Source organism: Telmatherina bonti, assembly GCF_933228915.1.
Source record: "Telmatherina bonti genome assembly, chromosome: 10".
Lineage (NCBI taxonomy): Eukaryota > Metazoa > Chordata > Actinopteri > Atheriniformes > Telmatherinidae > Telmatherina > Telmatherina bonti.
In genome coordinates, this window is record NC_136628.1 from 13709379 (window position 1) to 13722308 (window position 12930).

At 39.6% G+C, this 12930-nt stretch overlaps 1 protein-coding gene across 1 annotated transcript in view; it reads right to left on the reverse strand.

Annotated features, from left to right (window-relative positions):
* jade2 (jade family PHD finger 2) overlaps window positions 1-12930 on the reverse strand; it is a 226000-nt gene that overhangs the window by 135812 nt on the left and 77258 nt on the right. Inside the window, exon 4 of the mRNA XM_079247914.1 lies at window positions 10176-10333. Within this exon, the coding sequence (XP_079104040.1) occupies window positions 10176-10333 (158 nt within the window). The remainder of the gene's footprint in view (window positions 1-10175; window positions 10334-12930) is intronic.

The following is a 12930-nucleotide window of genomic DNA, read 5'->3' on the forward strand; positions in this document are numbered from 1 at the left end:
GACAGATCTGGGAAAGAAACTCATTTTGTATTTAATCGGTGAACATGATTTTGCAGCGGTGTGTCACGCAACAGGACGATGACCTACGTTGAACACGTGCAAACAACATGCAGGTACGATAAGCATGAGGAGGGCTGCTGTTAGTATGCAGTAAGTATGACCCCTCCTGGCAAACGGTAAACCATCAATACCTGCACTGAGAGGTCTCCTCGACATCTGTTCCATCACATATATATTCAGTCTGCAGGTCATATGTGCAAACATCAATTCCCAGAGCAACACACAGCACACATTTGTACACATCAGCCTGTTAGATGTTCAATCATCCATCTTATCGCTGTCAGACGAGAATCGAGAGATTCCCAGTGCAAGACTACCAACAAGCACCAGTGTTGTGTGCATGGGAGCTATTAGTTCATGTGCACTCACCGACCCGGCGCATGATGAGGCTGATGATGCTGCACTTAGTCATCCTATTATCTGACAAAAGATCTGTTTTGGAAAGAGCAGTCTGTATCATGGGGATGATTTTCCAGATGTTATTGTGGTTGATATGTTGATACATATACACACTTACATGAAATGAGTATACATACAATCAACATCAAGGATCTTGTGTGGTCATAAAAGTGAGGACTCGCATTTCTGGCTGAAGCTGAGCCTGGCTGTACAAATCCCAGACGTGCTTTCTTTCAGTCATCCAACCAAAATTCGCCCTCCTCCCAGTTTTATGCTTGTGGTTAGCACACTTGCAATAGTGGTCCTGTCATGACCTTTGGCGGCCATCTCTCTTCATTAGCCACACTGACGAGGGAAAACAAATGTCACATTTGTTCCAGGTGTTGCAACGTTCTTTCTTCCAGACAGAAAAAGTTATGGCACTGAATCATTTTTCCACTGGGAATCAAACATATACAGGAGATGTTCCTCAGAAGACTGAAAATATCTTTTTCAAAGCTTAGACGGATACGATGACACTGAATGCTCACATTAGTTCCTCAGACAAATAATGAATATAAAACGGGAATGTGTCCAAGGCAGCATTCCTGACTTTAACCTCTCTAGCACAGTAATGAGTTAACTAGTGGCTCACTGTGTCCCATGATTTTGATGAAAAAACATATCAACAGTTCCTTTAATCTATTTCAGAAAAAAGGCATACAGACTTGAGCCTCAGAGGAGGAAAAATAACCAGCAACCAGACTGCAAATGTTGAGGGACTTTTGAACTTTTAACAGAGCTGAAGCTTTGCTATACATGATGGTTAGACTGCTTTCCATCTTCACTGTGCAGCAATTTCTCCTCTCCATCTATCCATGTTACTGCCCCCTAGACTGTCCTCAGTCCATTATATCTGTGTATGTGCATTTGTGGGTGTGTGTCATTGAGTTATGAAAAGCCTATTAACCCTCTGACCCACTGTGACACTGTCTGACTTACCCTGAGAAAAGGGTGTGTTTACAACTGTGTGTTTATCTGCCCTAGACCTGATACTGTATATTACTATGTATAAGCAGAAAAATAGCAGTTTGATTGGTGAGCAGCTCTGGTTTTACATACTGCACCATGTTCCACTGGAAGTCATCTATTCAAATTGTATTGGCTGCCAGTTCTTCTGTGTCTGTACATGAAGGCAAAGCTTGACGCGCACTCTTGACAGAGTCACCTCCCCTCTCTGAAACACCTTTCCAACTGAATCAGTGTTAATCAAAATGGATTTCCTGTCTGCACCTGTCTTTCAGGAGTGTGCAAAAGAGTCTCTTTATGTTTTGTAATGCGAGCATTCCTGCAAATCCAGAAACACAATGCATATGCAGGATGCTTCTTCCAAAGGTTTTTAATCAAACTACTGAGTTGTAAACCATTAACAGTGAAAATTTTCGGTTTATCCTGCATGACCAGATTCTGACTACTGTATTTAATTAAATAGAAAACACACACACACACACACAGTCTATAAACAGCATCAGCATCCTGTCAGTGTTTAACTTTTCATATTCACTGAGCAGAGCTTCAAGCCACTTTTACCAAATGTTTTACATACCATACATGCCTGTCCAACCCAAGTTTTAAATATGATCACAGCTGTCAGAAAGACGACCTGTAATATTCCACTGGTGTCAACAAAAAGTCACATCTCATTGTCCTGTAATGGCAACATACTGTAAGGTTTATACCTCGTTTTCTACATGCATCTTGAAATCTGTGGCCTTATCAATACCTTTTATGCTTTTATGCAAAAACATTTATCTCCTAAAGATCCCAATAAATATTAATCTGTTTAAAAAAACATCTTATAATCAATCTCTTGGTCTTGCAGTCCATAAACCACAAGGGTAAGGAGTTTCTCCCTGCAATGTTCTTAGACACCACAGCCTTACACACTGTTCTGAGAGCCAAACCATGTTTGGCCAAACCACAAACAACGGGTTCACATTCACCAAATCGACCACCAGTCTGAAGGGAGAAAAATGAAGTAATAAATAATAAACCCACTATCCCATTCCTTTAATTTGGAGAAAAGGCTCATATCTTCTCATGCGTGGTGTAATTATTTCCTTCTCTGGTCCGGCATCGTCCCAGGAGACCAAAGGCATCGAGTCACTGCCAAAGCCTTGTTCAATGTCTGCACATAGTCAGTGTTATGCAACAGCTAATTATTTTCACTCAGCCCCAACAAAACCAAGGAAAAAGATGGAGAGAAAAGAAAAGTTGGGGGGAGTATGTGATAACATAGACAGACAAGAGGAGAGGAAAGATGGCCAGAGAGGTGGACAGGCAAAAAGGAAGTCAGCAGAGACATAGGGAGATTATAGAGGGAGATGAAGGGCACAGTGTGGAGAAAGAAAGGAGCAGAGGAAAAAAAAGAAAGGGGGAAGACAAAAGATGATAGAAAATAAGGGACAGAAAAATGGGAGTGGTGTAGGAGAGAGAGACAAGGAGAGTCATCTCTTTGTTTTTCTCTGTCATTCCTGCAGTGTTTTGATTAAGAGGTTCGTAAAAAAAAGACTAACCATAATGACCTCTTCGGCATCCACAGCACTTTTACCGAAAATCCTGCCACGGCAACCAAATATGGTGCAAGCACAGAGAAATGTGGAAGAGCAGTTTGTCAGAGCCAGACGAAGCCTGAAGCCCTTTTCCTCTCTTACAATTTTTAGAGATGATGTCATTATTCATAAAAAAAAAAAATAGAAATAGAAAAATGTGTCAGTGCCTCTGGCGCAACTAGAGCAAAGGGAAGAGGGGTAGGTGGGAGGCGAAGGAGGGGAGAGAGGGAGAGATGTAGAGATAAAGACATCATAAACAAAATAATGAAATGGAGATGAGACATAATAGACTAAATGTTGCTGGATGATACAGAAAGGATTCAATACCTCCACTATTTATTGTTATTCGTTTTATTAAAAGATTTTTTTTTTAAAATCTTTTACAGATGTGAAATTCAGAATTAAGAAATACCAACTCAATTATTTCATCAGTGTGCGTCTGACTGAGTTTATGTTTGACTGTTTCCCCTCTGCGGCAACTCTACTCGCATCCTGCAACCTGGTTAGCATGTTGCCTGATTAGCCTCAGTCTGACTAGCCTGTTATCTGGTTAGCCTAGTATCTATTTAGTCTGTTATCTGATAAGGCTGTTGCCTGGTTAAACTGTTACCTGGTTAGCTTTTTGTTTAATTAAGCTGCTGTCTAGTTAACAAGTTGCCTGGTTAGCTTCTTGTCTGGTTGCCCGGTTGCCTGGCTAACCTGTTATCTGGTTAGCTTGTTGCTTAGTTAAACTGTTGTCTACTTAACAAGTTCCATGTTAGCCTGTTGCCTGGTTAATCTATTATCTGGTTAGCTTGTTGCTTAGTTAAATTGCTGTCTAGTTAACATGTTGTCTGGTTAGCCTCTTGTCTGGTTGGCCGGTTGCCTGGTTAACCTGTTATCTGGTTAGCTTGTTGCTTAGTTAAACTGTTGTCTACTTAACATGTTGTCTGGTTAGCCTCTTGTCTGGTTGGCCGGTTGCCTGGTTAACCTGTTATCTGGTAAGCTTGTTGTTTAGGTAAACTGTTGTCTACTTAACAAGTTCCATGTTAGCCTGTTGCCTGGTTAGCATCTTGTCTGGTTAGTCTGTTTAGTGTTTAGTTGGTTGTCTGGTTAATCAGTTGCCTGGTTGGCCCAATATCTGCTTGTAAGCTGCTTGGTGTAGGCCTCACCAGGCAGATATGACATTATCTTCTTTCCAACTCATTTCCCTTCTTTCACAGTTTTATAAAAGGGAATTGTTACCAACTGGAAGTATTGCTACAGAAAATATAATTAAGAATGTAACAAACAAGAGAAATGGTGGACAGGAGGGGGTAAATACACTTAGACTACAACACTGATATTGCTAATTTGAGCGATTAGCAATATCCAAACATCACAAACTTTCAGTTAATTGAAATGTTTCTTTTGAGCTCCAGTTTGCGCATTTGTTTATTTTTGACTCATTGTCCATTTAACTGAAATAGCACCATATTATATTAAAAATTGGGATTCACTTTGTCATCATCAACATTTGTTAGCTCACCACCCCCTATGCTGATGGCCTCACTCACTGAAGAACTAAACCTGATTTGTTAGCAGCAAGACCTGCATCAAGTCAAGATTTGTCAAGAGGCAGATACACGGAAGGCACCAAGCTGCTTCAACATGAAAGATTTTTAATTTATGGGAGACGACTACTTCCAACCCGCTTTCACTCTCCACACATCACATGCAGATGCCTGGTCAAAACCACTTCAAGGTTTTAGGAGTGTAGTTGGCACACTTCAATCAAAGTGCCTCATGTTGACTCCACAGGTGGCTTCATGATAGTTACTCTGGAGATAAAAGAAAAGCTTCCTGCAGAAATGTTAACCTTGTAAAAAGACACATCTTAGCCAAACCATTTCCTTCAAGCTGACAAATAGTTTTTCTGCAAGAACTTGGAAAAAAAAGAAAAATATTAAAGTGGCTCTAATATGCTATTTCTAGTTTTCTGAGCGTTCTACAGTGTTATAATGTTGAACACTCATCAGACATATGAGCAGCAATGTTTTATTTAACACCTAAACACACATTTGAGTTCTCCAGGATGTTCTATGTTCAGTTTCCATGGCTACAGAAATGATTGGTTTTCGGGATTTTCTTTTTTTTCCCTAAATTTTCGTGACGTCCCAGGGAGCGGTTTGTGAAAAATGCTTGATTATTTCTTGCCCTTTTGGACTTTCATATTAAAATAAATTACATTGAAATGTGCAAAATATAGACACTTCAATTCAAGTTTAGTATGGGATGTTCCTAATCTCACCCAGAACTGTACCTCAAGTCTCCTAGATGTCTTTTATCAATTGTTTGTCACCTCATCCACCTCCCAATCCAAACTTTGAAGGTTCTCGAAAAACACTTCTTACAGCAAGATTCAAACTTAAAGAAAAAAATGCTGAAGGATCATCTGCTGTATTTACCCATTAATACTTGACCAAATAAGTAAAGGAAAGAAAATTCTAGTTTTATGACTTTGATGTCTTTATTTAGCACTTTAACAAAACGGAAAAAAGCTGTAAAATAGTCTGAACTAGAATTCTGCTGTTATTACATAACAGCAAGTGTGAATGCAATAATGTGTAATTACTGGTGTATAATGCAAAAAAGCTGAAAATGTCACTGAAGTTAGTGAAACACCTCTTAATTTTCAAGCAGTGAAAACAAAGATGAATTTGTCATGAATTAGTGAGAGGCATGATATTGTGATAGTTTTAGGGGGTAATCTAGTGGCGATATAAGGGAGCACTTTTAAGTTTTTGAACTGTTCATAGAGCATTGGTGCAGCTTATTGAAATTATGGTGTAGAATTGTTATTTCCTTATGGTTGTTTTGGTGTGTAGAAAGCACAACATATTCTTATTACCACCACCATTGTACAGTGAATAAACCACCTTATACATAAAAAACATCTCTGGATGTGTCTCCCTCTGACAGAGGACACTGCAGCAGCCCATTCCAGCAGCTAACAGAAGTGCAGTATTCTTTCCAATCTGATAAAGTATGAGATAAACATTTTAGGTTGTAAAGATTTTTGTTACAATTTTATCCTTACTTCCTGTAAATCTTTTTTTTTTTTTTGTTGTTGTTGTTTTTTTTTAACTGTATAGACCTTTTACCCAAAAGAAATGACAAGATATCATCACGGCTGATCCTGCCAAGCCACAGGGGTTAATGTATGGATAAAGCCAGGGAAGCCATGGGTGATGGGAAGGAAAAAGATTTCTCAGGATGACATATGTGAGAAAAAGATGAACAAAGCCTGACAGAGACCATCAGCTCAGTCACACTTACACTCACCCTCTCCACTTCTATCTCACCATCTGTCCATCATCACTCCATTTTGGCTTCACTGTAAATCTCTTCATCGTTCTAAGTCTCAGTTCATCCATCTTTATGTTTCTCTCTTCCTATATGCTCACCTATCTCCCTGCCTTCGGGCCCCGTTAAGTCTGCTGGCACCACACTGAATAAATTAACACTTTGTGTGAGAGTGTATGTGTCACATATCTACTGGTATATTTTCCTGATAAGAAAGGTAAACAGCATCAGTGACATGTTAATCCCTTTATAGCTGGTTATCTAATTTCCTCTCTTGTACAGACATATTCCTTCTGCTTTCATTTTTTCATCCTGAGACTCAAGAGTTTAATTAAAACTCTTTATGTTGGTGTTTTTGCTTGGAAGTTAAAGATTAATTTTGATATTTCTAATTCATGAAGTGTTTCTTCGTATAATTAGAGCAGCCTGAATTCTCTTGTATCGTGCTCTGTTATGACCCTGCAACACTTTAGTCTTATTTGACATGAAGCTGCTGAACGTTGAATGGCTGCATTCATTTCCTTCTCTTTCACCCATTTACACACTTGCTGAAGCAAGCTTCCATGCAAAAGGGATTTCAGGGTTCAGTCTTGCCAAAGGATGATTCAAGATGGGCAACAGAAACTGAGCTGAGGATCAAACCAGCTATGCTGTGATTTAGTGGACACCTCCTGCTACCTCCCGACCCACACCCACTCCTTGACTTGTGCAAATACAGCAGCTCTGTTTGAACTCTAGTGTTCAAACTGATTGGGAAAAAAAAGAAACAGAAAGAAAACGCCTCCAGTCAGGGGCAGAAAAAAAAACCCGAATGTGCACTTCGGCTGACACGTTCAGAAGCTGCTGGATGTTTCGAGCCCAACCAAAACCAGAACTTTGGCATGAAATCACAGCAGACGATCTTAGCAATCTTTTTACTAGTCTCATATCTTGGGAAAAAAAATAAATAAATAAATACAGAAGTGTTGACCAAATCTGTAAGAAAAATTCATTTTTTAATCTGTTTTCTAAGAAAGGACTGGGTGTGTGTTTGGCCTCCCAGTGTGACATGTCTGTAAAAGAGGCATTACCATTCAGTCTGAGCATTTTCATTAGTTCCTCGAATGCCAAAAAAACCACATGGGTATGCGAAGCAGCTGTAGCAGTACTCGAGAGCTGCAGAGACTACTGTGGCACAGAAAGGGGGAGCGAGGGTACGAGGGTCCAAGTGCATATCTGCACACATCTGCCCACCAGCTTGGTGTGTGTTTGCGCTTCACTGCATGCATGTGCATCCAAACGTACTTGGCCCTGTGTGTGTGTGACTAAAACAGAGAGCTGAAAGCTAAAGGGTTTCAGCTTATGTGCAAAAGGTCCTAGTAGATTGGTGTGCAGTGTGTGTGTGCGTGTGTGTGTGTGTGTGTGTGCATGTTTTCCATAACAAATATATTGCCAATTAGCGTAATTACATGCAGTGTAATTATGGAAAGGATTTCCACACCTGTTCCTGTAATTCACTGCCAAGTTTACCTGCATACGAGAGTTTTCTCTAATTTGTTTTTTTTTATGCATCCGTTTTAAACAGTATCCACCAAAGCATTTAAGATATGGCTTTGCAGCAGAATTATTATGTTGCATTTTTCCGATTGCTTTAGTTTTTGCTACTGTGATGACTCAGCACCTGTATGTAGGTTTGTACATTTTACTCTGAATTAAGCAACTTCAGCAAATAATTTTTCTTCAAGCCGCTGTTATAGTTAACCCATAAAGACCCAACCCATGAAAAAAATGATCTAAGTCTTTTTTTTTTTTTCTTTAAACAATATGAGGTCTTTATTTGTTCCTGAAACAAAATGCTAATAAAAGTATGCTTTTTTGGTGATATTTACTATTTTTTAGCATGTGATAGTTAAAAATTTTTATCGTGTAATGTTCTGCTTTCTCATGTCCATTAGGGGCAGGAATATGAACAAAGTTTGTACAACAGAGTGATACCAAATGCCTCAGAAACTGTGTATCATATATATCACGCTGGGTTCTTATAGGTTCAATAGCACTTAAAAAACACACACACACGTTTATCTGCATTATAATGTCATTTGGAGTGGAGAGAAAATCTTGACAAGTAGAGGTTTTCAAACCAAAATATGTTTTCCAGTTTTTTGGCTATTCTAACTACATGATTATCCTATTTAATGATTTTGTAAGCTGAGGAAAGACAAAAGAAACAGAAACATTTTATCTCAAGCTAAAACTTCAGTTATGGGTTAAAAAGTGGGGCTTATAGCGGTGATCACTTGACACAAATTAAGTGTAAAAAGCTTGGATTTATCAGCTTTTTGTGTGTTGGAAACCAGTAGAACAACACTGGACTTGCTGAACTTTGGAAGAAACATGTCTTGTATTGATCCAACGAAAATTTCACAATGATCTTTAGAAATTACTTAAATTGCTCAGTGGTGGGAGCAGACTTGATATAGTGGCGGGCTTTTAAACATTTGGATCCGTGCACCATCGTGAGATCATCTACAAAGAAGTAGGAAGCAAACTACAGATATCTGAGCATGTAAGACCCCAACTAAACAATCTGGAGCCTTCCATTGAGGCATTCAACCCTGTTTGAGCCAAGTTTGACCACCAAACACTTTTGAATTTGCTCATTTTATACAAGACAAAAGAGAAATGTTTACCAGACTGATTGTTGTGTCCTTTTTTTAAGCAAAACTTCGTCTTTATGATCTCATCTTTTTTCACTTTAATCTACATAATTATGCTATTAACATATTGGTCTTGAAAATATGCAAAAATACCAATTTCAAGTTGAAAAGGAGTGCAGTGGTATCAGCTGACTCGACCACAATTTTCTATCACAATAAATATGTTGAAAAACCCGCCATCTCACTTTTACTGTATCCAGTATGCAAACTAATACATTAAAACCATCATATCTCCAGTTTTACAAACAGTTTGGTGTCTAGTTTTTTTATTAGTCCCAATAACATCTCTTAATTCTGTTAGTAACTCGGATGTTCTGAACCTCCCCTTTAAAAAAGTAGCTAATTTGTTCTTTGTTAGTAATTTTTAAGCATCTTTGGTGATCCCAACCCCAGCGTGCAGCAACAGTAAACCCAAACTACAGTTTTGACATGAGATAATCCTTTCTAATCTGATAGGAAAACATTGAAATATTGTAAACACATACTTTTCACAGCTGATTCGAGGGTTTACAGATGTACTTCACATTCTGTAAATCCAAATGTCTCTCATACCGTAATAAGAAAGGATAGTTGTGCTTTCTGTGTTTACAGGTAGCAATAAATGCCTCCCAAAAAAGATTAAAAAAAAGAGACTGAAGAGAAGATGGAGATCAAATTAAGAAATACCTGTGAAACTGAACTTAATATATGCTTGATGAGGAACCGTTTCACAGATCTACTAACTACTGGGAGAAGCAAAACCCTTTTTTTTTCAAAAGGGATGGTGGGGGTGTGGGGTGTCACATTACAGGATCAGTGGACAATCCCTGCTAAAGCACTGTTCTCTGTCACCAGAGGAACCAAGGTTGATATAGTGTGTGCTGACTGGTCAAACAAAGGCAGAATTGACAAATCCCGCTGTAAAAGATATTGGTAAAAAACTTAAACAAAACCTTAAAGTCCAAAATTTCCTGAACTTTGATACCAACCAGTTATTACATAATCTCGTTTTCCCTGTTGGCCAAAGCAGAATGGAACAAAAGACCTTGGAGAAGTTAGTGGGACAGTTCCCCGGTGGGTAACTACCCTTGTAAAGAAAACACAACTTTGTGTTACTTTCTCTTACCTGACCACAGGCTCTGGTATGGCCTCCTGATTGGCCGGCACCTGCACTCCCTTCTCCCACTCTTGTCTCCAGGGGTCCGACAGCACATAGAAGTCGTCTGAGCCCAGCTGTGCCGAGTCTGGCAGTTTCATGGCCGTGATGAAGTCTGTACGGAACACCTGAGGAGGGCAGGAGGAAAAAGAGAGGAAGAAAAAAACATCAGTGAAACGGCCAATGAGACAGATTTCTGCACGTGATGAGGTGTTCGCAGGAAGGCAGTGAACTTAAGAAGGAAAAAGAACAAACAAGGATGTGGAGGAAACAGCTTGTCATCACATGGATTCCTTTATACACTGGGGGTTTAATTATTTTGCCTGTTTTGATGGTGACTGCATATCCCAGTGCAGCAGGCTGAATTAACAGCCTACAACTCGAGGCAGAACAGGGTAGGAAACAATCCCAAATATTGTCAATTTCTCTTTTGGTGCAGAATAAATACAACAAATAATGCACGGCTCATCTGGAGCTATTCATAGCCTGTGCTCTAGCCTTCAAAACACCAAGTCATTTTTTCCTAATAATGGTTATTTAAATGTGAAAACACAACTAAAACCCTTCTAAGCACATACAACAAACCGTCATCATTTTCAGCACAGCCTCGGTTGTCAGATTAGGCTAAAATTATGTATAATTAATGTATTAATTAATGTAGCTATAACGCCATAAAGGCAACCCAAAATAACAAATATGTATTATTGCTGATAGTACTGCAAATAAAAAGACAGATCAACATTGACCAAACCTTTTCTCATCTTCATTTCATTTACTTGGGAAAAACGAATGGCACTGAAACAATTTTTTTCCTCTTCACAGTATCTTATGCTTCTATGTAGCTACTATCCTCACAAAATCAATCGCAAATCATCTCATTTTTCAATAAAAAAAAAACACTTTCTTGGCTTTATTCCAGCCATAGAAAAGCCTTATTTTTTATTTAATTGGTCAAAAATGTAATAGGAAGGGGCTTCATGTTAAATACCAGGTCAGAATACAGGACTTCAAGCAGCAACACAGTGATTGTTACCTTCTTTCACATAGAAAATATGATGAATAATCCTGTTATGATGGATTATTCATTGTGGATTTAACATGTCTTGTCTGAATAAACACGCCTGGATGAGACATAAATGCCTCGAAAACCTCCGTAGATCAGTTAAAGGGTAAGACATCCATCAAATTTTCCCCACAGAGTTACACACTACCATTCTTGAGAAATTGTTGACAATTTTTTAAGTTTTAAGGGTTAAAAATGGAGACCTCGTCGAATTCTGAAGGCCAACACGCCTTGCTGATTTGGAAGAAATGCAAACCTTTCTTCACTGACCGCCAGGATGAAACATCCTTAGTCAGTCTCTTATGATCCTGAAAAACTCCGCACAGCCTCCAGGCTCAGACTGCTTATGATAAATCTAAACAGTCAGGCTCATCAGTGATTCCTCAGTTCAGCCTGACCATAAAGACAGAAAGGCCTCCAACTGTGCAGTTTTTGTATTTCTGCTGACTGTTGGCAATAAACACAGAAGCACATCAGGAACAGATGCACCAGTCTAATAAAGTATTTATTGATTTTGCAGTCTTGACAACATCCATGTCTATGGATTACTTGGGTAATGAGTCATAGCCTCTTATCAATAGGAGTCCACTTCCCCTCTGTAACGCATTGCAAGCCCAAATACAAACTCACAGGAGCATTTCATATAATCAGCTCAGATGTACCTTCAATCAATTACTCGTTCTGCTTGATACAACGTAGAAATGAAGGGTTAATTCATGGTCATGTGCTGTTGGTCGTTACCGAAAGAACAAGATCTCGTTTACAGGCGGCTGAAATGAGTTTCCTCTGCAGGGTGGCTGGGCTCTCCCTTAGAGATAAGGTGAGAAACTCGATAATTCGGGAAGGGTTCGGAGTAGAGCCGCTGCTCCTCCGCATCGAGAGGAGTCAGTTGAGGTGGCTCAGGCATCTGGACAGGATGCCTCCTGGACGTCTCCCTGGTGAGGTGCTCCTGGCATGTCCTTCTGGGAGGAAACCCCAGGGGAGACCCAGGACACAATAGAAGGATATATCTCTCGGCTGGCCTAGGAACATCTTGAGATCCCCCCCGCAGAGCTGGCAAATGTGGCTGGGGAGAGGGAAGTCTGGGCTTCCCTGCTTAGGTTGCTGCCCCCGTGACCCGACCCCGGATAAGCGGCAGAAAATGGATGGATGGATGGATGGGTGGATGGAGAAATGAAGGGTCTCATTTGATTAACTAAACATATTTCCTGTCTTCATATCTTATTCCCGGGCGTCATAGCAGCATGTGGGAGGTCCCAAAATTTAAATACCACCAATTCATTATATATCCTCCTCCAGCCTTACAGTAGGAGGGACTCAGATAATCTAAGTGGGAGAAATTAAGACGAATGCGAAGCACTCACTGCCAGATGAGGTTAGATAAAGAAGAATGGATGAGGAGGGGAAGTGTTGATGAGCTTACGTGTTTATGGTAACAATTACAGTAAGCTGTTGACATTAACCTAGAGACCTTTAAAAAGGTCAACACCAACTACAGTAAGTGCATGTAGGGACATTAAAATTGTGCATGTAGGAGGATTCTACATTAAACAAGGTGAGCTGGAGTGTGATGCAGTGTTTAGAGGACCTGCGGGAGTGGGTGTATTCAGGAAGTCACAATCACTTTCACACATAATGTGAACAACACACATAAAACCTCAA